Below are 19,944 nucleotides of genomic sequence, written 5' to 3'. Positions count from 1 at the left end.
AGTGCCTCGGCCAGTTTGGTGCGGCGTCGAGTAGCGAGCGGTTGTGCAGAACAGAAAGAAAGAGTTGGAACCCGAGGAATCCAAGCAACTAGCAGCATGTATCACCTGAAGAGTCTGGCCCGCCAGGGCGCCCGCCACCAGCAGGAGCTGGCTACGCTGGCCAAGGCACTGCCCACCGCTGTGATGCAGTCGAGTCGCGGCTATGCCACCGAGCACCAGATTCCCGACCGCCTCAAGGATGTGCCCACCGCCAAGGATCCCCGCTTCTTCGACATGGTCGAGTACTTCTTCCATCGCGGCTGCCAAATCGCCGAGGAGTCGCTGGTGGACGACATGAAGGGCAAGCTGACCCGCGACGAGAAGAAGCAGAAGGTGAAGGGCATCCTCATGCTGATGCAGCCCTGCGACCACATCATCGAGATCGCCTTCCCCCTGCGCCGCGATGCCGGCAACTACGAGATGATCACCGGCTACCGCGCCCAGCACAGCACCCACAAGACGCCCACCAAGGGAGGCAAGTGTTGATCCAAGATAACCCTAGATATAATAGTGAGAAATCTGCAAGTAGGTAGTACAAAATGGGACTTTAAATGGGATGCAAACAAAGGTGCCATCATCACTAGATGATGCAGTTTTTTCTTGAAAATCTGGAACGAAAAAAGCAATTACCGAGCAAGTTTAAAGCTAAAATATGTCAACACTTAAGTTTTAAAAAACAGCTGTTGTTGCTCGATGCAAAATCGATTTTTCGTTAAGCATTTCTGGCATTTCGTCTTGATTTTTCAAGTTATGTAACCCCCAGTATATGAGCCACACCAGACCAGACCCCCTTTTCCCCACGTTCTGCGCATGTACCGCCGCCGCCTGTTTTGTTTACGTTTTAGCCGACTGGGCTCCCCCTTTCTCCCCATTTTATTCTTTTTTTTTGTTATTCGAGGGTTTTTAGGCCGCATTGCATAAGGCTCGGGCGTTGGGCACACGTGTTTGCATTAGATTTCCAAACCCTTCAAGTGTGCCACCATTCAAAAACAGTTGTACTATGCTGAATATACTGCCCGCTTTTCGCACATTTCATTATTTTCGAGCTGGCAAATGTATTTTTCGATTCTTTCGCTGCTGTTTGTTTTTCCTTTGGCTGGGTGCTATTTATAATGAACTTTTGCTTGTGTTTTGCTTTCTAATTGAAATGAGAACGTAGCACTGCACAGTGTGTCAAGTGCTGGTCAAAAAGTAACGCCCCCAACCACCGAAAAAAAAACCCCTTGTTGTCAGGCCACTCAAATTGTTTGTTCCGAATTCTGTATTTTTTGCTTAGTCTCACATTATTAATTATAGAATCAGCTTTTGGTGCTTATCAAAAAAAATGAACTCAACAAATATGTAGTGAAAAATATTCGACTAGGGAATCTTATCTGACCTTGGTTATGCGCAAAAATAGAAAACAAAAACAGCCGAAAAAACGCTATGCCCCTACAATTTGTTGTTTACGATTATTGCCACGCTTCTTAGCACTTTATGATCTTGTTTTCGATCCATAGATCGATCGATCATGTGGCTTAGTTGGGTCACCAAAAGTTGTAAACAGCCTGTTACTAAGTGAAGTGAATCCACCTTATGGCTCGTCGTTAATGATTCACTCAAATAGCGCTCTGCTATTTCAGTCCAAGGTGCTAAAAATTGCTAGTCTATTTATTTACTTAGTACTACTAGATCAATGGACAGTGTTTAATGGCCACCATTTTGTGCGCTCCATGCTCTAATTAATGCTAATTCCCGCTGATGCATCTGCCATTTAGCTGTTAATTATTTAATACGTTCTGCGTATGTACATATATCAAGTCCGGTCTCGAATTTCGGCAAAAGTGCCCCTTGAAAAAAAAAAAGCCGGCTCATGAATTTCGTTTCGTTTGGTTCCCTGCCCAAATGTTGGGTTGTGTGTGCCTCTGAAGAACTGGTTTCAATTTGCCCGGTGTGTGTGTCCGTTCGGCTTTGTTCACGTGATAGTCACGTTGTGCCAAAAAAAAAAATTGAACAAAAACTGCGAGTTTAAGATATATGCGTCATACGCTGTACCACTGTGCTGGTTTTCCTTTTTTTTTTTAACACATGGGGGTCCATTCAAAACCGATTTGATCTGGCCTGCGACTATGGAACTTTCTGCACATGTCGATGAACCGATCTAAATTGTCTAGGCAATTGATGGGTCTGCTCTGGAATTACCCAGCTACAAGTACAAGTGATGCATTCAAACTCGAATTGAACGCGACAAAATACAAAACTGATAATGTCAAGCGGCGCCCTATCGCCAGTATATTATTTATACATATTTATTATACACATGTGGCGACATTTGCACACACATTAGTTCAAGTACTTGCCAGTTATCTTATTGACAAACATGTTCCGATTCTATTTGCTACCCGTCGAGAGTTGCACTCGAAAAATGCGTATGCAAATCGTGTTAATTGTGTTACACTCAAGTTGATTCCGATACTTACCCCCACTGGAAAAAACAAACAAACCTGTCCCCATTATCTAGTTCACAGCTAAATAGTTGATCACGATGGGATCGACATCGAAATGGCACTTCTTAGCACTTAACGTCGTTGGGGGTGCGTCCATATCTGCGTCACTTCCGTTCTTATCGAGCATTGAGATCCCAAGGCCCCCCTGACCAAAAGATTTCGGAGAAGTTTTTGCACTCGGCGGCATTCTAATCATATGGCGTAGAATTCTGGTCAGCTGACTTGCTGAGGCAACCGGTTTGGTCTATTCGAAAAACAAAAAGATCGTCCGCCTGTTGCCAATGGGGGGATATATACATATGGGCATACTTATAGACGTGGCTATATGGCACACACACACAGCCACACGATCGAGCCCCCAAATGTGTTATCGCACCAACGATTGTATAAGCAGCATGCCCAACTAGACTATATAGGCAGCAGCTATCTGCGGAGCCTTAATAGATTCATTATTTCTGTATTGTTTTTCGAAAAGTTTTTGGGCAAAAAACGAAAACAAGTCGCCGGTTCAAGCCGGTTGTTGCTGTTACTCTGGCATTTCGTATATCGGCGCTGCTGTTTTTTTGTTCGTTTCTTATGGTAAACATAAGCGAAAAGAAAGGCGAAGACTGGAGCTTCGCCAAATAGCTGTCGTCAAGCGCGATGGGTACAGTCAGCACAATTATCAGCTGGACTTGGGATTCGATTCGATATGAGGGCTTAGCTCACTCAGCGGAAAGGCGGAGAGAAGACGCCGAATGGCTGGAAGAAAGGGTTCTGCAGACTCAAAAACCACTCATTATAAGCTGCAAAGGGTCCACGTTCGCTTGACTGAATGATCTCACAGTAATAGTGTTGTTTAGTACTAAGAAATGCTACGTGAATATAATCTTCTCAACACCAGCTCACTTATCATCTTAAAGTTTATTATTAAAGAGCAAAGATTGTGTGCTCCTTGAGATTATAGATTCAGTAATAGCGCAGAGGAAACTATTTCTAGGTTGTTTACAAGCATACCGGATCATAATTCACTTCAGTCGCGACAGGATAGTGTACTTTAAAATCAGACTGCCCCTTGAAATACAATGATACACAAATAAGTTCCAATCGGTGCATAATCATTGGTAATTTTTGAACTTGTCGTTGTATTTGTTTATAAATTCCAGTTACCGGGCCCCAAAAAAATGCTACACAGCTGATAATGTCGAGAACTCATTTCGAGTGCCAAAAGCGAATTCTGAGATTGTTTCTTGTGTGGAGAAACCAAAAGTTCGCTTGATTCATGGTCACTATCAACCACTTGGCAACACGGCATTTAATTTAATCGCAAGAAATAAGTTAATTTGGGATTTTATAGTCTTGTTTTTTGGGGGCTCGTCCCGGGGTTCTAATGGGGAAGTCATTAATTCACCTAGTTCTGCATACAAATTTACATATGTATAAAGGCCATTTGGTAGAACTTGCTCTTGCCAATAAAGCAGCATATATATTTATCGATCCATAAAAACGCAATTTCGCGCACTTTGCACTTTCAAGTTCTTACGAATTACAAGCAGGAAACTTTGGCTTATCTAATCGCCGTCTTCCCAAAGATATCAAAATTATATGTGCCAAGCAAATAAAGATAAGAACCAAGGAGGGGTTTTTATGGTTTCTGTTCATGGGATTGTTGCGCCATCGGCGAAAGGTTTCCCCACGTCTGCCAGATGCAATGTTTTTGTTTTTAGGGCACGTGCTTTAGCAAACCAGCCAAGAAATGTTCGGTTGTATCATCGATTCGAGGAGAACTTTTGCTTTCCGCGAGGAATTCGTGTAGTTTGTCGTCTATTTTTGGATTTGTCTGTTGGATTTAGGCCAAAAATGAAAGCTGCAACAAGGTCGCCGAAAGTTCTGAGCACACCTGTCGTATACGTAATGTGCTTATGCAATTCTTTTCCCTTGCAGGCATCCGTTTCTCGTTGGATGTGTCACGCGATGAGGTCAAAGCCCTGTCTGCCCTGATGACCTTCAAGTGCGCCTGCGTGGATGTGCCATTCGGCGGAGCCAAGGCCGGTCTGAAGATCAACCCCAAGGAGTACTCCGAGCACGAGCTGGAGAAGATCACCCGTCGCTTCACCCTTGAATTGGCCAAGAAGGGCTTCATTGGACCCGGCGTCGATGTGCCCGCCCCAGACATGGGAACCGGCGAGCGCGAGATGTCCTGGATTGCCGATACTTATGCCAAGACCATCGGTCACCTGGACATCAATGCCCATGCCTGTGTCACCGGCAAGCCCATCAACCAGGGCGGTATCCACGGACGCGTCTCGGCCACCGGTCGCGGTGTCTTCCACGGCCTGGAGAACTTCATCAACGAGGCCAACTACATGAGCCAGATCGGTGAGTGTTGCATCATATGTAACTGTTTAGTTTTGAAAGAGCATTATCCTAATGGTCATATCTACATTCTTAGGCACCACTCCCGGATGGGGCGGCAAGACCTTCATCGTCCAGGGCTTCGGCAACGTGGGCCTGCACACCACCCGCTATCTGACCCGCGCCGGAGCAACCTGCATCGGTGTCATTGAGCACGACGGCACTCTGTACAACCCGGAGGGCATTGACCCCAAGCTGCTGGAGGACTACAAGAACGAGCACGGCACCATTGTGGGCTACCAGAACGCCAAGCCCTACGAGGGCGAGAACCTCATGTTCGAGAAGTGCGACATCTTCATTCCCGCTGCCGTCGAGAAGGTCATCACCAGCGAGAATGCCAACCGCATCCAAGCTAAGGTATAGTTTTAATTGAATATATCAAAAATATCCTGTAAAAATGGGAATATATTCCCGTTTAGATATAGTTAATATGTATTTAAAATAATTTCCATAAATTTTAGATCATTGCCGAGGCTGCCAACGGCCCCACCACCCCCGCTGCCGATAAGATCCTCATCGATCGCAACATCCTGGTCATTCCCGATCTGTACATCAACGCTGGTGGTGTCACCGTCTCCTTCTTCGAGTGGCTGAAGAACCTGAACCACGTCTCGTACGGTCGCCTGACCTTCAAGTATGAGCGCGAATCCAACTACCATCTGCTCGGTAAGTTTATATCACTATTATTATCCAAAACAATCCAGGCTCTTGAAGGCACTTGCTCCTCATCTCTCTATCTACCTATCTATCTGAATAAGTATACTTTGGCCCATTGATCATGCCATCTCATTGATCGGTTTATGCTATTTATTTTAGAAAACACAAAACCTATCAGAATAGCGCTTGCTCTTTCGGCATTTGCTCTTCCCATATTGGTTCAGTACTTCCAAATTTCGTTTCTCGTCAATTTACTTTCGATCCTATCCACCTAAACCTGAAAATCAAACCATAACCAAGAGACTCTAAGATCGTAATTTAATTTTGAAGTATCATCTAAGTAATTCGTTGTTTATTCTTCTTCTTTTTCCGTTTCTCTATCAACAATGTAGCCTCAGTCCAACAGTCAATTGAAAGAATCATTAATGACGGTACATTCTGATTATTAATTCTTTTCGTTACCACCTATCCATCCTTAAGCCCAGAAAACTATTTCTACCTCATGTTTACCTTTTTTGTAGTTAGTTTTGTTCTGTAACATTTATTCTGTGCATTTATTACTTATTTTTTTCTGCTTTATCCAAAAAACAACACAATATCATAATCAGACTAATACTAGGAACCATCCAATCCTATGCTTTAATTCGGTATCTAATTATTTGGTGGCTTAATACACCCTGTCATATATGTCTATGTTGTCCCTTGAGCATGTGGCACTCTTAACTAATCGCTTTGTCCTTTTGTTTCCCCCATCGCTGTCTCCCTGCAGAATCCGTGCAAGAGTCCCTGGAGCGTCGCTTCGGCCGTGTGGGCGGTCGCATCCCCGTGACCCCCTCCGAGTCGTTCCAGAAGCGCATCTCCGGCGCCTCCGAGAAGGACATCGTGCACTCCGGTCTGGACTACACCATGGAGCGCTCCGCCCGCGCCATCATGAAGACGGCCATGAAGTACAACCTGGGCCTCGACCTCAGAACCGCTGCCTACGTCAACTCCATTGAGAAGATCTTCACCACATACCGCGATGCCGGCCTGGCCTTCTAAGCCCGCTGAGTGTGCTGATTAGCCCCCAGACTCTTAACTAGTTAATTAAGCAATCGAACTCAAGAGCATAACTATTGCTATTGCTCCATGCACCGCCGTCTTAGATGAAAATTCACAAAACCGAAATGCAAGAATCGTAATTTATATCTATGGCAATTGGAGCTGGCCGGAATAACTCTTTTAAAAAACAAAGCAAAACAAAAGCCAACTTTCGCCCGTGTTTCGAATTAAGTTGAACAAGTTGCGAGCTTATTATTGTTGATTTTCTGTAATTTTTAAGTTAATGAGCGTCAAAGTGAAGCAATTGCATTTTCAATTATGTATCGCAACGTCTCGTACCGTCAAGTCGCGTTTATCGTACGATCGCTCCGTTGCCGTAACATTTAAATAATCAAATATACACAAAACTAAACTCTAAACAAGTGCATTTTAATTGTCGATTGCGGTTGGTCACTTAGCTAATCACAATGGAATACAATTGTTAGTCTCAATAATAAACTACTCGTACGCAAAAACGCATATATCGCTGGATCGACTGGAATGTATAAAAAATATATGGGTTCTATAATACTATAAGTACACTTTTGTGATAAAAAACGGAGATACAGCACAGCGTGTATGTGAGAGTATCCGTGTCCGTATACAAATTGGAAGAGGTTTGATAATCGTTTAAAGAACTAGTGGGCTACAAGCTACAGGGAATATATGTCTCCGGGTCCGAGTGCGTGTCAACGTGGTGCAATCTTTTGATAGGAGCAGTGAGTCAAAGAACCAACGATTTCGGAAACAATTGCTGCTTCACATAGTCGTCAATCATCTCCATGAGCAGCTCGCGAGTCACTTTCGGATGCTGCAGCACGTAGCCAAAGTCTTTCAGTTTCGTGTTATCCAAGTAGAGGTGCTTGTGCTGGAGCTGCTCCTCATCTAGGTACGGTGTCAGCGGGGTGTTGTCGATGCCATTGCGCTGGCAAATCTCGGCCCAGGGTGCCATGTGCTTGTCGTTGATTTCACTGACGGTGTCCGTGGGATAAAGCTGCAAATTCAAGCGTATAATAAACAATAAGCTAAAGCTTAGTGCGCCGAGTAAATGCTGACTTACTTTTGCCAAATTCGACATTACAAGGCCGAAGAAATCCAAATTGATGTCGAAAATATCCACTAAAAGATTACTAATGGTGCCCTGCGTCGATGCTGAATCATCGCAGATGTTGTAGATCTGACCGGCGGTCTTGGGACTCTGAGCCAATTGCCAAACGGCAGCGCACACGTCCGATACGTGCACCGTATTCAAACGCATGGCATCGTTCCACAGCAGCTTCATTGTCTCGTTCAGGTATTTGTATATGGCAGCGATTATAATGCGCGGCACTGTGAACGGAAGGCAATGGGTGGTGGGTTCGGGTTTAACCCATGGGCTTTGTCAATTACATCAATTATCGGGTATAAGCGAAGAGGGACACTCACTCAAATAGCGCTTATCGCCAATGCCATAGACCACGGGCAAACGGACGACCGTGTAACTGAGATCGTCGATGTTGGCCAGTTCCTTCTCCACCTTCAGCTTCTGCTTGGCCACGCCCGTCCAGGGATCCGTCTTGCAGTCCTCTTTCAGCGGCGTCTTCTCGCTGCTGTTCACGCAACCGGAGCTGAGTTCCACGTACCGTTTGACCCGCTGGTTAGCCGCCTCATTGGCGCAGTTCAAACTGAGCTTGAGGATACCCTCCTTGTACACGGCATCATCCTGGTTGGCACGCGTCTCGGCCGCACAATTGATGACAATGTCCCAGGCCCGGCCGGTGGTGGGGTGTGGCGCAAAAGCCGCCTTGCAAGAGGCTGTAAGAAAACAAAGGGAAGCGTTCTATAACCAGTTTAGGGGCAAATGCATTAGGGTGGCTCGTTACGGGCAGCGATAGCAAGGTGGTACTTGAAAATTCTATATTCGATAGCTCTTTCTTTCTACTAGAAGATTAATAGCGGATTATGGATCCCCATAGGCGTTGTGATCCGCATCCTGGTGGAAAGAGGCACCCTAATGTAATGATTACCTACCGGCGTTTATTAGGTTGGCGCTGCAGAACTCCACACGATCGCTCTCGAAGACCCGCGTTTGCTCCTCGTTCAGCCATGCCATCTGCGGAGGGGTCTTATCGGCCAGTCGTATTTCCTGCGCCAGTTCATTGTCCAGCAGATAAGTGGCCAAGTTGCGTCCAATGAAGCCGCAGCCTGCGGGAAGAGGAAGAGCAGCGATGCAGTCAGCGATGCTGATAAGCGGAAGTGTGGAGTGGGGAGCGGGGGCAGGATGACGATGTTGACGATGCAGCGGGGCCACTTACCACCCAAAATCAGAACAGTCGGCTTTTCAGACATGCTGCAGGCGCGACACAGTCAACCGGAATGCGAATGAAGTCAAGTCGAAAGATATATATTTCTTAGCGCTCGGAATGCTTTTTGTTTTTTTGTTTGGCTGTTTTTCTAGTGTGACCACCCCGTGGTCATTCTTAAAACAAGAAATACCTTCAATGGTCCATAAGCTGGTCACACTATGGCGCTGTATTCAAACCTCTATTAATGCTCCTTAATAAGCTTAGATCGTTTTATTTATTTATACAAACCCAAATACAGCTGCTCCTTAATTCTTACTTCATAGGGCTTCAGTGTCATAAAATTGTCCTTGTTAGTCTACCTTAAGCCCCCTGTCACCAAGGACAATAGTTTTGCTACATTGCGTTCCTTTCAAAATTTATAGGTTAAGTTTTCGAAAAGAATTGCCAAGCTAACCAAAACTATCGGAAAGTAATCCTTTGGGGTCAATGACCTGGTCACTCTGTCAAACGTCACTTGTCAATCATCCATTTTGACTAAAGTCAGCAAACGGACAGGACGCAAAACTTTTTCTTCTCAAAAGGTAAGACTACTTATATGCATACATACATATATCGGACACGTGGGTCTTAAAAACGTGCTTTCAAGAACTTAGAGAGCAACATGCCTGGAGTTACAGTAAAGGATGTTGATCAGCACGTTCTGACCAAAAATATGGCTGCTTTTCTCAAAAAATCCGGAAAAATTGATGTGCCCGAACAGGCCGTCTACATGAAGACTGGCAAGTTCAAGGAGACTGCTCCTACCGACGACGACTGGTTCTTCACTCGCTGTGCCTCCATCATGAGACACCTGTACCTGCGCAGTCCCTCAGGCGTTGGGGACTTCACCAAGATCTACAGCGGGCGCAAGCGCGACGGAGTTCGTCCGGCCAAGCACTGTCGCTCATCGGATGGCTGCATTCGCAAGGTGAGTGGGAAATGGTTGTGTTTTAAGGTTATGTTAAATATTTCTTGTCATGTATCTAACACATGAACAGGCTCTGCAAGCCTTGGAAGCTGCTGACATGGTGGAGAGGCACCCGGATGGTGGTCGCAAGCTGACTCCGCAAGGACAACGTAACTTGGATCGCATAGCCAACAAGATTGTGGCCAAGCAGCGAGAGGGCAGTGCACCAGTTCCCATGATTATCACCACCTAAGATGCTAATACCAATACCACGATGTAGCGTCTTTGAGTGCCTTGGATTTTCAATACATTCTCAATAAATCGACACCAAAAATAAAATTTAACAACTATATATATAATAAAATAACTTAATACTTGAAATATAAACGAGTTGATACTTTATTTTTGGCACAAACACGCCGAATAGCAAGAATCCAAGTTATAAAATGTTAGCTAGACCACAAATTACCCGAATTTGATCTGAAACCGCGAACTATGATCTCGGCCTGCCACCAACCGCTGGTTTCACTTGCTGCTTTCAAAAAGACCTGCTCTTCGTTGATCTGGCTAACGTCTTCCCCAGATTTATCCAGATTCAACACGCCAAGATCGTGGTAAATGTCTATCTCCTTGCAGCAGCGTAATTCATTTGGTGTGTTTTCACTGCAATGCAGTAGATGCAGGTGTATGTCCATGCAGCTGCGCGGAAGTTGGCTTAATACATGCTTAGGGATTAGATTAAATGAGTCACAATGGGATCCTTGTAGACGATCTGAGTCTGTAAGGAGCTCCATTTCTAGAAACACGTTGGTGACTTTCAGTTCGGTGGAGAAGAGCCTGTACAGCTCCTCGCAGGTGAGCAGGCGGAGCAGCGCCTGGTTGATGCGACCTTCGGGCAGGGCATGGTGCTCGCAATAGTGATCTCTAGATATGGAATCATGTGGTATGTGCACGGTATAGGCCTCCGAGGGCATGAACCTATTGTTGCCAAACAGAAATCGCAGGCTCTTCACTTCAGAGCTCCTGAAGGCTTGGCGGATGACCTGTAGCAGAGAACTGATAAGTAAAGACCAAAGGAGTCCTGGATGTAAGGGGAAACTCACCTCTCTCATGTCACTAATGGATTCCTTAGTGGCCTTTGCCTTGGAGCGTTGCTGGTTCCTTTGGTAGTGGGCAAAGGACTCCTGATCCTTGGATTCCCCCGATTCATCCGCATCTGACCATTTATCCACATAATATTTGTATGTTTTGTACACAAAGGGGATTTGCCGGCGTTGGTAAAGCAAGAAGTCCAGGATGTCATTCACGAACTCCGCGGTTGTCCCACTGGTCAGAACCTCAATGTTATCCAGTTTGAGATCAACATTCTTGATATTTTGATCCATTAAAAGGTCGCAATATAACAAATTTAAACAAATGCTCTTTTCGAACTAATTGCAAGCGTTGCCAGACTGAAATACTCAGCTTGTTTACAGTAATCGATAAGTATATGAAAACAGTGACTATTAAAATTTGTTATTTCCAGTCTTGAAATCATTTATATTTTTGTTCTTTATCATTACTTTTAATATAATCTGATTGTTTAAGCATTTCTTGCCTATTTTGATTTTCACGTATTTTAAAAATATTTGTTCACCATTAGAGTTGCCAGACGTTCTTATTTCTAGAGTACGGCACCACAGCTAACGCGAATGACTAGTAATTTTGTTGCCGACAATAAAGAGTAAAAAGTTCATCAAACGTTCGGCACAGCAGCAAGAACCAAGACAAAATGGTAAAATATCATCTTCAGAACACCCTGAACCCATTTACAATCTAGAATAATACATTTGCAGGGACAAAACCAATCGGCTCAAGGGGGAGCTGGCGAAAAGAAAGATGACAAGGATAAAAAGAAGAAGTACGAGCCTCCAATCCCAACGCGCGTTGGCAAGAAGAAGAGGCGCGCAAAGGGTCCAGATGCGGCCATGAAGCTGCCCCAGGTCACGCCCCACACCCGCTGCCGCCTTAAGCTGCTCAAGCTGGAGCGCATCAAGGATTACCTGATGATGGAGGACGAGTTCATCCGCAACCAGGAGCGCCTAAAGCCCCAGGATGAGAAGAACGAGGAGGAGCGCTCCAAGGTTGACGATCTGCGCGGCACCCCCATGTCCGTGGGCAACCTGGAGGAGATCATCGACGACAACCACGCCATAGTGTCCACATCGGTGGGCTCCGAGCACTATGTCAGCATCCTGTCCTTTGTGGACAAGGATCAGCTGGAACCAGGCTGCTCCGTGCTGCTCAACCACAAAGTACACGCTGTGGTCGGAGTTCTCAGCGACGACACGGATCCAATGGTCACGGTGATGAAACTGGAAAAGGCCCCGCAGGAGACTTACGCAGATATCGGTGGCTTGGACACTCAGATCCAGGAGATCAAGGAGTCTGTCGAGCTGCCACTAACCCATCCCGAGTACTACGAGGAAATGGGCATCAAGCCACCCAAGGGCGTCATCCTATATGGGCCTCCTGGTACAGGCAAGACCCTGCTGGCCAAGGCAGTGGCCAACCAGACTTCGGCCACTTTCCTGCGCGTTGTAGGCTCCGAGCTGATCCAGAAGTACCTAGGCGACGGACCCAAGCTAGTTCGTGAGCTCTTCCGTGTGGCTGAGGAGCACGCTCCATCCATTGTGTTCATCGACGAAATCGATGCCGTGGGCACAAAGCGATACGATTCAAATTCTGGCGGCGAGCGGGAGATTCAGCGTACTATGTTGGAGTTACTGAACCAGCTGGATGGTTTCGATTCGCGCGGCGATGTAAAGGTGATCATGGCCACCAATCGTATCGAAACCCTTGACCCGGCGCTCATTCGACCGGGTCGTATTGACCGCAAGATCGAGTTCCCGTTGCCCGATGAGAAGACCAAGCGCCGCATCTTTACCATCCACACATCTCGCATGACGCTGGCCGAGGACGTGAACCTTAGCGAACTGATCATGGCCAAGGATGATCTATCCGGCGCCGACATCAAGGCCATCTGCACAGAGGCCGGCTTGATGGCGCTGCGGGAACGCCGCATGAAGGTGACCAACGAGGACTTCAAGAAGTCAAAGGAGAGCGTCTTGTACCGGAAGAAGGAGGGCACGCCGGAGGGTCTTTATTTATAAGTCGCGCGAAGATATACTTTCAAGTTAATTTTGATAATTCCCAAACACATGCATTAAACCACATTAACACTAGAAGCGCTCCCCGATGTGAATAAATTCGTAGTTGCCGGGAGTTGCTGTGCCAGTTTTACTAGGAGGTCGTCCACATAGGTCCTTTGTTTTTCGGATATAACGTTGAGTGGAGCGCCCTGATTCTCCAAATATGTGAAGTGTGCTTTATCTGTTGCATCTGCCAGTTGGAGTTTTTGGTAAGCCTCTCGTTCTGCATTCCATTCTAAAGTGTCTGCTACCCCCGCATTGCTTATGGTTTCATAGAAGGCACTCAGTTTGGCCAGTTCGAATCCGGTTTTAAAGCCATTCTCAAAGCCTTCATCGAAGCTCTCTTGGAAGACCTTTTCCCTGCCATCGGCAACGCCATCTGCATAGCTTATCTTGAAAGGGAAAGGGTATTTAGTAGTCGTGTTTACTCTGCAATGTAAAGCCAGCTGATTTCATCATGAAAGCTGGCCACGCCAAACTCATTTTAAACTTACTTTTGCCACTTTTTCCTGCACACGATGATAATTAGTCGAGCTAATCTCTTTAAACTCAGTTTCATCATCCGAATACCCAAGTGCCGACATTATTTTTATGTAGAATATTAAAGCAGGCAGAGGTAAAGATTTAATAACAAACAAAACGAGCGTTTTTTGTAACAGGTGTGACCGGGTTTTACATGCCAAATATTACTGATTCATAAACTAAACTGTGTAAACATCTTTCAAGAATCTTTTAGTTGTTAAAAAATAACAAGAAGTTTAAAAAGAGTACAAGTTTTTAAGTGCTGAATTTGGATATCAGAAGATTTAAAGTTATTGCGACTCACAAATTGAGTTTAATAATAATTTGAAAAACTGATTATTTGAAATTTGAAAATTTTCGGTTATAGGGAGCTTAGGGAGTTCAGTCGAAACTTGGAAATTGCACAATGGTTGTAGGCGTCTTTCCACTGGCGAAACTAGCTTTACTTGCCATTAAGCACATTAGTAAGCCCATTGGCAATCTGATCAAGCAAACGGCCAAAAAGAATAAGTCATTCAAAACCCTGGTTGTTGCTCCTCCGGCGAGATGTGAGTAAAATGCGTTGAATGAACACTAGTTATCATCATAACCAGTATAATGTTCAGTATACCACGTTATTGATGTGCGCTCCAAGATGTGGATGCTGGGACTTGGCCAACCTCGTCTAATTCCGCCCCTCACTGACGCAATGACTATCCAAATGGGTGGCGATATCCTGGGCGAAATGGTCATCTTCATTATTGGCGCCACGCTGATTGTCGGGGAGTTCAAAAGGTATGCAAGCCTCGATTATCACAATGCAATCTCGACTTATTGCAAATATGCTTTTAGGCAAGCCAAGAATGACAGGTTGAAGCACGAAAAACACAAGATGCATCGGGAGAAGCTGGAGGAAAGAATTGGTGACCTCACCAACAAGGTCACCCGCCAGACTAAGGAAATCAATGAGCTGAGGAGCAAGCTGGGAAACAGGGAAACCTATACGGAAACCTATACGGCATATAGCAATACAGGGGATTTGGAATGTAACTGAATTGGCCTGGAAATCTCAGTCGCCAGTGTATTCGTGCCAAATTTTATGTAACGCACAATGGTGATTGGCAGTTTCCCAGTTGGAAAAATTTTCATTCATGGCGTGAAACGGATTAGCAAGCCATTCGGAGACCTTCTGATTTGGATGGGCAAGCATCATCCCTTCATCCGGCGCTACATCATCATTCCGCCTGCCCAGCTCTACAACACCTTTGAGGTCCGTTCCAAGCTTCGTATGCTTCGATTAAAGCAGCCCAGGAGGATTCCACCCCTCTCCACTCCGATCGCCACCAGATTGGGCGCTGATATGCTGAGTGAGGCTTTTGTGTTTGGCATCGGCGCGGGTCTCATATACTATGAGCTTTCAAAGTGTGAATTTTTTGAAATGTGTTAATAATTTGTATTTCTATAAAATTATTTGTTTTTATAGAACATATGCAAAAACTAAGAAACAGAACCAGGAAATTGAGGATCAGAAAAGAGTTCTAGATGAGTGCGTGGACTGTATCAGTGCAGATGTGGAACGGAACCAAAGGGAAATCAACTGGATTATGGCAGTCCTAAAAAACGTCGAAAAATAAGGATTTATAATTTTATTATGTAAAAAATAAATAAATGAGTAATTTCTAAGTTCGTTTTATTGAGAGTTGCCTATTATTTACGGTTATATTTCCAGTTTCAAATTGTCATCACTATCGTGCTTCGCTACGCACACCGCTTCCTCAAACACATCTCTAATTTTGCACGGATATTTTGTAATAGTTATTAGTAAGAAAAACAATAGTAAAGTAAAACAATGGTTATTGGCGTCTTCCCGGCGGCCAAGCTCGGCATCTTGGCCATCAAGCAGGTCAGCAAGCCTATAGCCAACGTGATCAAGTCCAATGCCAAGTCGAGTCCCTTCTTCAGAAAGTACATATGCATGCCGCCCGCACAGTGTGAGTGGTGCGATGTGATTAGATGAGATTACGGGCTCTAATCCCACATTTTCAGTCTACAACTGGGTGGAGGTGAAGACCAAGATGTGGGCCCTGAACATGGGTGGTCGCGTTAATGTTCCACCGTTGAACGAGGCGATGGCCATTGAGCTGGGAGCCAATCTGCTGGGCGAGTTCATCATCTTCTCGATCGGAGCCGGTCTTTTGATTTTCGAGTACTCACGGTTGGTAAACAGAGATCCCAAGCCATTCCAGAGCTATATTGATCCAACCACCTTTCAGTCAAACCATCAAGGAGAACAAGAAAAACGAGTTGGCGCAATCGGAGAAGATGGCACTGACCAATATGCTGACGGAGATGAACTTTCGGCTGGAGCGACAGGATGCCCAGATACGAGAAATGACGCGAGTGCTGGCTGATCTAGGTTCCATTTCCTCCAAACCAAAAAAAAGTATCACGTAATCATATTCCAACAACTCCTTACAGATTCGCGAAACATTTTCCGGTGGCACAAGGAGCCCATTCAGGAATACGTGCCCTTCGATCCCGACACGCCGGACCAGAGTGCCAGGAATCCGAAAAAGTTTGACAGCTTATATGACCCGCAAGGCGGTATGGCCTTCCGCGCCTTGCACTTCCTGGACACGCAGATCTTCGTGGACGGACGCAACCGCAAGGCCAAGGAGGCTCTCCAACACCTGGATGAGGTGGCCGTGCAGCTGGAGCAGTCTCTGGGAGAGGCAGCCACCGTTGACGTTGCCAGCACACAGCCTACAAAAGCAGCCGAGCTTTGACCAAAGCGGCAGCTAGAGCAGGATCTGGCCCTGCTCATGATGGCGGTGGCGATGGAAGAACAGTGAGGCTGGCCGCTTGTACACATTCAACCTGCAGACCATTTCATCAGTACTAGTTATGATCAAATCGCGCGTTACCATTTCGTACTTTAAGTATAAAAGTCAATAGTATTCTATAACTATTGGACGTTTGTAGTTATATTTATTAATTTTTATTGTTACCGCAGACAAACAACTAAAGAGATGCAAAACAGTGTACAAGATGAGTGTATAAAGTGATGGATGGGTTTACTCCTGGCAGACCAGGTCCTGCAGCTGGCGCAGTTCCTCTCCAGGGGGCAGCAGATCGTCCAGATAATCGCTAAACCGGAAACATATGGCGTACAGACTGCGGCGCACTGCGCATCGAAGCACGTTGAAGCTGGAGCTGGATGTCCTCATGTTGCCTATCACGCTACTTAGCTTATCCAGCTCATTTCGCAGCTTATTGATCGCCTTGATGATAGCCGGCAAATCGTTCTGCACCACTCCATATGGATCTTCTTTGAGCGACGCCGCACAAACCTGAGCCAGAGCCTGCGTCATATACACTACGGGCAGAGAGTTGGCCAGCAGAAACGTGGTCTTGGCACCTTCGGGTTCGTTGAATAAGTACACAATGCCGGGAACGCGCTGTATCAACCGTTGTACGGACTGCTCCAACTGCGTGGATACTCGCTCACACCAGTTGGGAAATTGAGTGATGCCATCCGCTGGACGATCTACAGCAACCTCGCGACTGGGCGACACAATGGGTCGAATGCCGTGTTTCTGGTTGTATTGCTGCAGCAAAACCTTCTCGGCCATCAAGCTAGTTGTAAGCGATTCGGTTATCTTCGGCATCGGCAGACTCTGGGCGTCTTTGAGTATACTTATCTTTTGCATGGACTCGGTTAGTTCTTCGGTAAAGCTGCCGAGAATGCTCAAGCACTGGTCGCAGAGGGAGCGCCAACTTGCCGGATGGTTGCCCGGCTCAGTCAGCTGGAATATCTCTGCCCGTTGTGGCGAGTTCTTTCGCAACGCCATCTTATAGAAATGATGAGCAGCAAGACACTGCACCGCATACACATTGAAAACTCCGAGACCCGCTACCAAGGTTATCTCCTGTTCATGGGCAAAAGCAGCTCGCGGTTTAGTCACCACCAGTGGCAAATCCTCCGAGAGCAGAATGCCGTAAAAGCAACGCATTAGGTGCATGTTGCTCAGAATCTGTGCGGTCAGCAAATAGCCGTAAAAAAGCAGGCGCACATTGGTGGCTACTCCGAAGAATCCACCCAGTCGCTCGTCCATGTCCACAGAGAGAATGTGGCTAAGTCTGTGGCATACCATTGGTCCGAAAAGACAAAATACGGCGGTGTAACTGATCGTAGGCAGCAGCGAACTTACTAGAAATTTCGCAAAACTGGCGTAGAGCAGTTCTCGCATCTTCTCCGCGCGCGACTGCTCCACAATGGGGAATTCAATGGAGATCTCCTGGCGCATGTGAACGGAGACAAAGTAGTAGCAGCCGGCGGTCATGCCGATGCCTAGTAGATAGACATTGTAAGCACTAATGCAATCCTGGCCATAGCACTTATATTTCAGGTGTCTGGAAATAAAAGGAAGCATAGGTATTGACCGAATTCAACCAACTGTATGTATACTTACTGATAGTCTGTGTGCAGATAGCCCGTGTATAGCCAGGCGGTCAGCAGGCCGACCAGAAGGTGGGCGAACAGAAAGAGTACCTTGCGTGGACCGTAGTGCAGGAGCCACCGGTAGCGAGTTGGGCAGTATCGTCGCTCCGACAAGTGCTGCTGGCACAGAACCACACCGTAGAGCACGACTGAGGCTACCAGAGGGATGCTGGCAAACCAGGTGTACCAACTGGCTACCAGACGCAGTGTTCCCGTCACCCAGGCGAGCGGATGCAACAGTTGGAAGTTCACAAACACCAGGAACACTGTGAGCAGCAGGAATTGGATGCCCACGCTGAGGAGCACGGTGCGCAGGCAGCGGCCGAGCAGCAAGAGCTTGCAAGCGTTGCTGGAGGAGCTGGCAGACATGTTTGCTATCCAAACTGCTAGACCATCGAGGTATCACCAATAATTTGATTTAATTCTATAATTTTCTAATTGATTTCGGGAGTAATTGGAAATATTCGACGGTTGCCGACAACGCGCGCGATGTTGCACTTTTAGGTGTGACCGCATGCGGAAACTGGAGCTGCCCGTAATCGATAACTCATTTGATGTCAGTAGTGAGTAACCCTAATGGAAAACGGTTTTATGAAATACATCTCTTTAATTATAAAGCACAATTTTGAAAAACTAGAAAGTTCACTATTAAAGAGCTCATAAAACGTATGACTAAATTAATATATCTTCAATTTTCGACCTAATTTAAGCTTTAGTTCTTCTTATGCTTCGGCCTCAGGTAGCATTGGAAATAAAAGTTGGCGAACATGATGAACATGATCGTCGCGGAGCAGCTGACCAGAAAGAGGGTTCCCTGCGATGCAGTGCACTGCCGCTGCATGGCGGTTAAGGCGCAATGGGCAAACATGAGGAGGAACTGCAGCATTTGCATGAGGGTCAAGTACCTCTTCCATCGCACCGTATTGCCCTCGATGGCCACATAGTAATAGGCATACATGAAAATATGAACTAATACATTGAAGGAGCACAGGAAGAAGAGTTGACCTCCGTAGCCATAGAATCGTATGATCAAGTATCCGGCGGATGGCATTAGGACGTGGTGGAAAACGTGCAAAAACGTTATTTGCGAGTACTTCTTGCGCAGCACGCAGAATACGGTGTCAAGCAGGTCAACGATCTTGTTTATGTAGTAGGCATAGCTGATGCAGCGCTCCCAGTTCTTCAGCGGATGATCCTGCTGCAGGACGGTCATGCAGCGAAAGTTGTACGGTTGGAATACCAGCATGAAGTAGTATCCCTACGAAAGAAGCTTTTATCAATTGAAAAAAAAGGATGTAGGCTCAAAATTTCGACTCACGGGCAGGAGCATCATTATATTGTAGGCGATCTGGAACAAGTTATAGTACTTAAGCACTCCTCGCAGATTATAAGGTTCTCGATGCTCCATGAACTTCCTGCCGGCCTTAAAAACTACCAGAAGGTATCCAATGAGGATAATTATGATGGGACCGGGTCCAGTTGCCAACGGCAGTTGTTTGGAGTCCGCATAGGGCGTTCTAAATATTTCCAACATTTCTGTTGCCTAATTATTGTGTACTTTTCAATTTGACAAATAAAACAACTGTTGAGACGCCTTGCTGGCTTATGTCTTTGCTAATGAAAACCTAAAGATTTTGTATGCTTACTTTTTAAATGAGTAAGTTACCTAGGCAAGTTAGATTGAGTTGTGTGCAATACCAAATTAAATAAATTTAAATAATTGTATTTGCCACTGTTATTTGGAAACAGCCTTGCCATACTGTTGGCTGATCGATAAGTCCGCTGCCGATTGTTGCATCGATGGCATAATCTGGCATCACCGAACTATCGATTGTACAGGTTGTGGCTTTGGCATATTACAGTC

General features: G+C 45.9%; 11 protein-coding genes across 14 annotated transcripts; 6 read left to right on the top strand and 5 right to left on the bottom strand.

Annotated features, from left to right (window-relative positions):
• The first annotated feature begins 9 nt into the window (after positions 1 to 9).
• Positions 10 to 7,036, top strand: LOC6607652 (glutamate dehydrogenase, mitochondrial). 2 transcript variants are annotated; one of them, XM_032721081.1, is made up of 6 exons: positions 10 to 514; positions 4,449 to 4,883; positions 4,957 to 5,276; positions 5,381 to 5,585; positions 5,969 to 6,007; positions 6,346 to 7,036. In XM_032721081.1, exons 1-6 carry the CDS (start codon positions 97 to 99, stop codon positions 6,615 to 6,617), a joined length of 1,689 nt encoding a protein of 562 aa, XP_032576972.1. In that variant the 5' UTR covers positions 10 to 96; the 3' UTR covers positions 6,618 to 7,036. The 2 variants fall into 2 exon arrangements, with proteins under 2 accessions (XP_032576972.1, XP_032576973.1); XM_032721082.1 differs by lacking the exon at positions 5,969 to 6,007.
• On the bottom strand, positions 7,026 to 9,076 carry LOC6607651. Its single transcript, XM_002032380.2, has 5 exons — positions 8,951 to 9,076; positions 8,667 to 8,840; positions 8,082 to 8,450; positions 7,717 to 7,985; positions 7,026 to 7,650 (listed from the first exon to the last, which is right to left on the bottom strand). The coding sequence occupies exons 1-5, from the start codon at positions 8,982 to 8,984 to the stop codon at positions 7,381 to 7,383; spliced, it is 1,116 nt and encodes a 371-aa protein (XP_002032416.1). The 5' UTR covers positions 8,985 to 9,076; the 3' UTR covers positions 7,026 to 7,380.
• A 360-nt stretch (positions 9,077 to 9,436) lies between these two features.
• LOC6607650 (40S ribosomal protein S19b) lies at positions 9,437 to 10,158 on the top strand. 2 transcript variants are annotated; one of them, XM_032721088.1, is made up of 3 exons: positions 9,437 to 9,522; positions 9,588 to 9,908; positions 9,979 to 10,158. In XM_032721088.1, exons 2-3 carry the CDS (start codon positions 9,603 to 9,605, stop codon positions 10,138 to 10,140), a joined length of 468 nt encoding a protein of 155 aa, XP_032576979.1. In that variant the 5' UTR covers positions 9,437 to 9,522; positions 9,588 to 9,602; the 3' UTR covers positions 10,141 to 10,158. The 2 variants fall into 2 exon arrangements, with proteins under 2 accessions (XP_032576979.1, XP_002032415.1); XM_002032379.2 differs by having other exon boundaries at positions 9,496 to 9,522; positions 9,595 to 9,908.
• A 104-nt stretch (positions 10,159 to 10,262) lies between these two features.
• On the bottom strand, positions 10,263 to 11,350 carry LOC6607649. Its single transcript, XM_002032378.2, has 2 exons — positions 10,991 to 11,350; positions 10,263 to 10,930 (listed from the first exon to the last, which is right to left on the bottom strand). Exons 1-2 carry the CDS (start codon positions 11,270 to 11,272, stop codon positions 10,337 to 10,339), a joined length of 876 nt encoding a protein of 291 aa, XP_002032414.1. The 5' UTR covers positions 11,273 to 11,350; the 3' UTR covers positions 10,263 to 10,336.
• A 201-nt stretch (positions 11,351 to 11,551) lies between these two features.
• LOC6607648 (26S proteasome regulatory subunit 4) lies at positions 11,552 to 13,114 on the top strand. The gene is made up of 2 exons (XM_002032377.2): positions 11,552 to 11,661; positions 11,723 to 13,114. The coding sequence occupies exons 1-2, from the start codon at positions 11,659 to 11,661 to the stop codon at positions 13,037 to 13,039; spliced, it is 1,320 nt and encodes a 439-aa protein (XP_002032413.1). The 5' UTR covers positions 11,552 to 11,658; the 3' UTR covers positions 13,040 to 13,114.
• On the bottom strand, positions 12,998 to 13,751 carry LOC6607647. Its single transcript, XM_002032376.2, has 2 exons — positions 13,573 to 13,751; positions 12,998 to 13,470 (listed from the first exon to the last, which is right to left on the bottom strand). Exons 1-2 carry the CDS (start codon positions 13,660 to 13,662, stop codon positions 13,093 to 13,095), a joined length of 468 nt encoding a protein of 155 aa, XP_002032412.1. The 5' UTR covers positions 13,663 to 13,751; the 3' UTR covers positions 12,998 to 13,092.
• LOC6607646 (putative OPA3-like protein CG13603) lies at positions 13,742 to 14,651 on the top strand. Of its 2 annotated transcripts, none has more exons than XM_002032375.2 (3): positions 13,742 to 14,148; positions 14,206 to 14,374; positions 14,432 to 14,651. In XM_002032375.2, the coding sequence occupies exons 1-3, from the start codon at positions 14,007 to 14,009 to the stop codon at positions 14,631 to 14,633; spliced, it is 513 nt and encodes a 170-aa protein (XP_002032411.1). In that variant the 5' UTR covers positions 13,742 to 14,006; the 3' UTR covers positions 14,634 to 14,651. The 2 variants fall into 2 exon arrangements, with proteins under 2 accessions (XP_002032411.1, XP_032576976.1); XM_032721085.1 differs by having other exon boundaries at positions 14,061 to 14,148; positions 14,194 to 14,374.
• On the top strand, positions 14,613 to 15,243 carry LOC6607645 (putative OPA3-like protein CG43998). The gene is made up of 2 exons (XM_002032374.2): positions 14,613 to 15,001; positions 15,063 to 15,243. Exons 1-2 carry the CDS (start codon positions 14,691 to 14,693, stop codon positions 15,211 to 15,213), a joined length of 462 nt encoding a protein of 153 aa, XP_002032410.2. The 5' UTR covers positions 14,613 to 14,690; the 3' UTR covers positions 15,214 to 15,243.
• An 87-nt stretch (positions 15,244 to 15,330) lies between these two features.
• Positions 15,331 to 16,623, top strand: LOC6607644 (putative OPA3-like protein CG13603). Its single transcript, XM_002032373.2, has 4 exons — positions 15,331 to 15,570; positions 15,626 to 15,794; positions 15,853 to 15,995; positions 16,058 to 16,623. Exons 1-4 carry the CDS (start codon positions 15,429 to 15,431, stop codon positions 16,363 to 16,365), a joined length of 762 nt encoding a protein of 253 aa, XP_002032409.1. The 5' UTR covers positions 15,331 to 15,428; the 3' UTR covers positions 16,366 to 16,623.
• Positions 16,548 to 18,569, bottom strand: LOC6607643 (nucleoporin Ndc1). The gene is made up of 2 exons (XM_002032372.2): positions 18,052 to 18,569; positions 16,548 to 17,992 (listed from the first exon to the last, which is right to left on the bottom strand). Exons 1-2 carry the CDS (start codon positions 18,447 to 18,449, stop codon positions 16,654 to 16,656), a joined length of 1,737 nt encoding a protein of 578 aa, XP_002032408.1. The 5' UTR covers positions 18,450 to 18,569; the 3' UTR covers positions 16,548 to 16,653.
• A 100-nt stretch (positions 18,570 to 18,669) lies between these two features.
• Positions 18,670 to 19,699, bottom strand: LOC6607642 (elongation of very long chain fatty acids protein F). Its single transcript, XM_002032371.2, has 2 exons — positions 19,399 to 19,699; positions 18,670 to 19,338 (listed from the first exon to the last, which is right to left on the bottom strand). The coding sequence occupies exons 1-2, from the start codon at positions 19,612 to 19,614 to the stop codon at positions 18,793 to 18,795; spliced, it is 762 nt and encodes a 253-aa protein (XP_002032407.1). The 5' UTR covers positions 19,615 to 19,699; the 3' UTR covers positions 18,670 to 18,792.
• Positions 19,700 to 19,944: the final 245 nt, after the last annotated feature.

This window comes from Drosophila sechellia, chromosome 3R, assembly GCF_004382195.2.
Source record: "Drosophila sechellia strain sech25 chromosome 3R, ASM438219v1, whole genome shotgun sequence".
Taxonomy (NCBI): Eukaryota; Metazoa; Arthropoda; class Insecta; order Diptera; family Drosophilidae; genus Drosophila; species Drosophila sechellia.
This window is presented reverse-complemented; position numbering and strand designations above follow the sequence as displayed.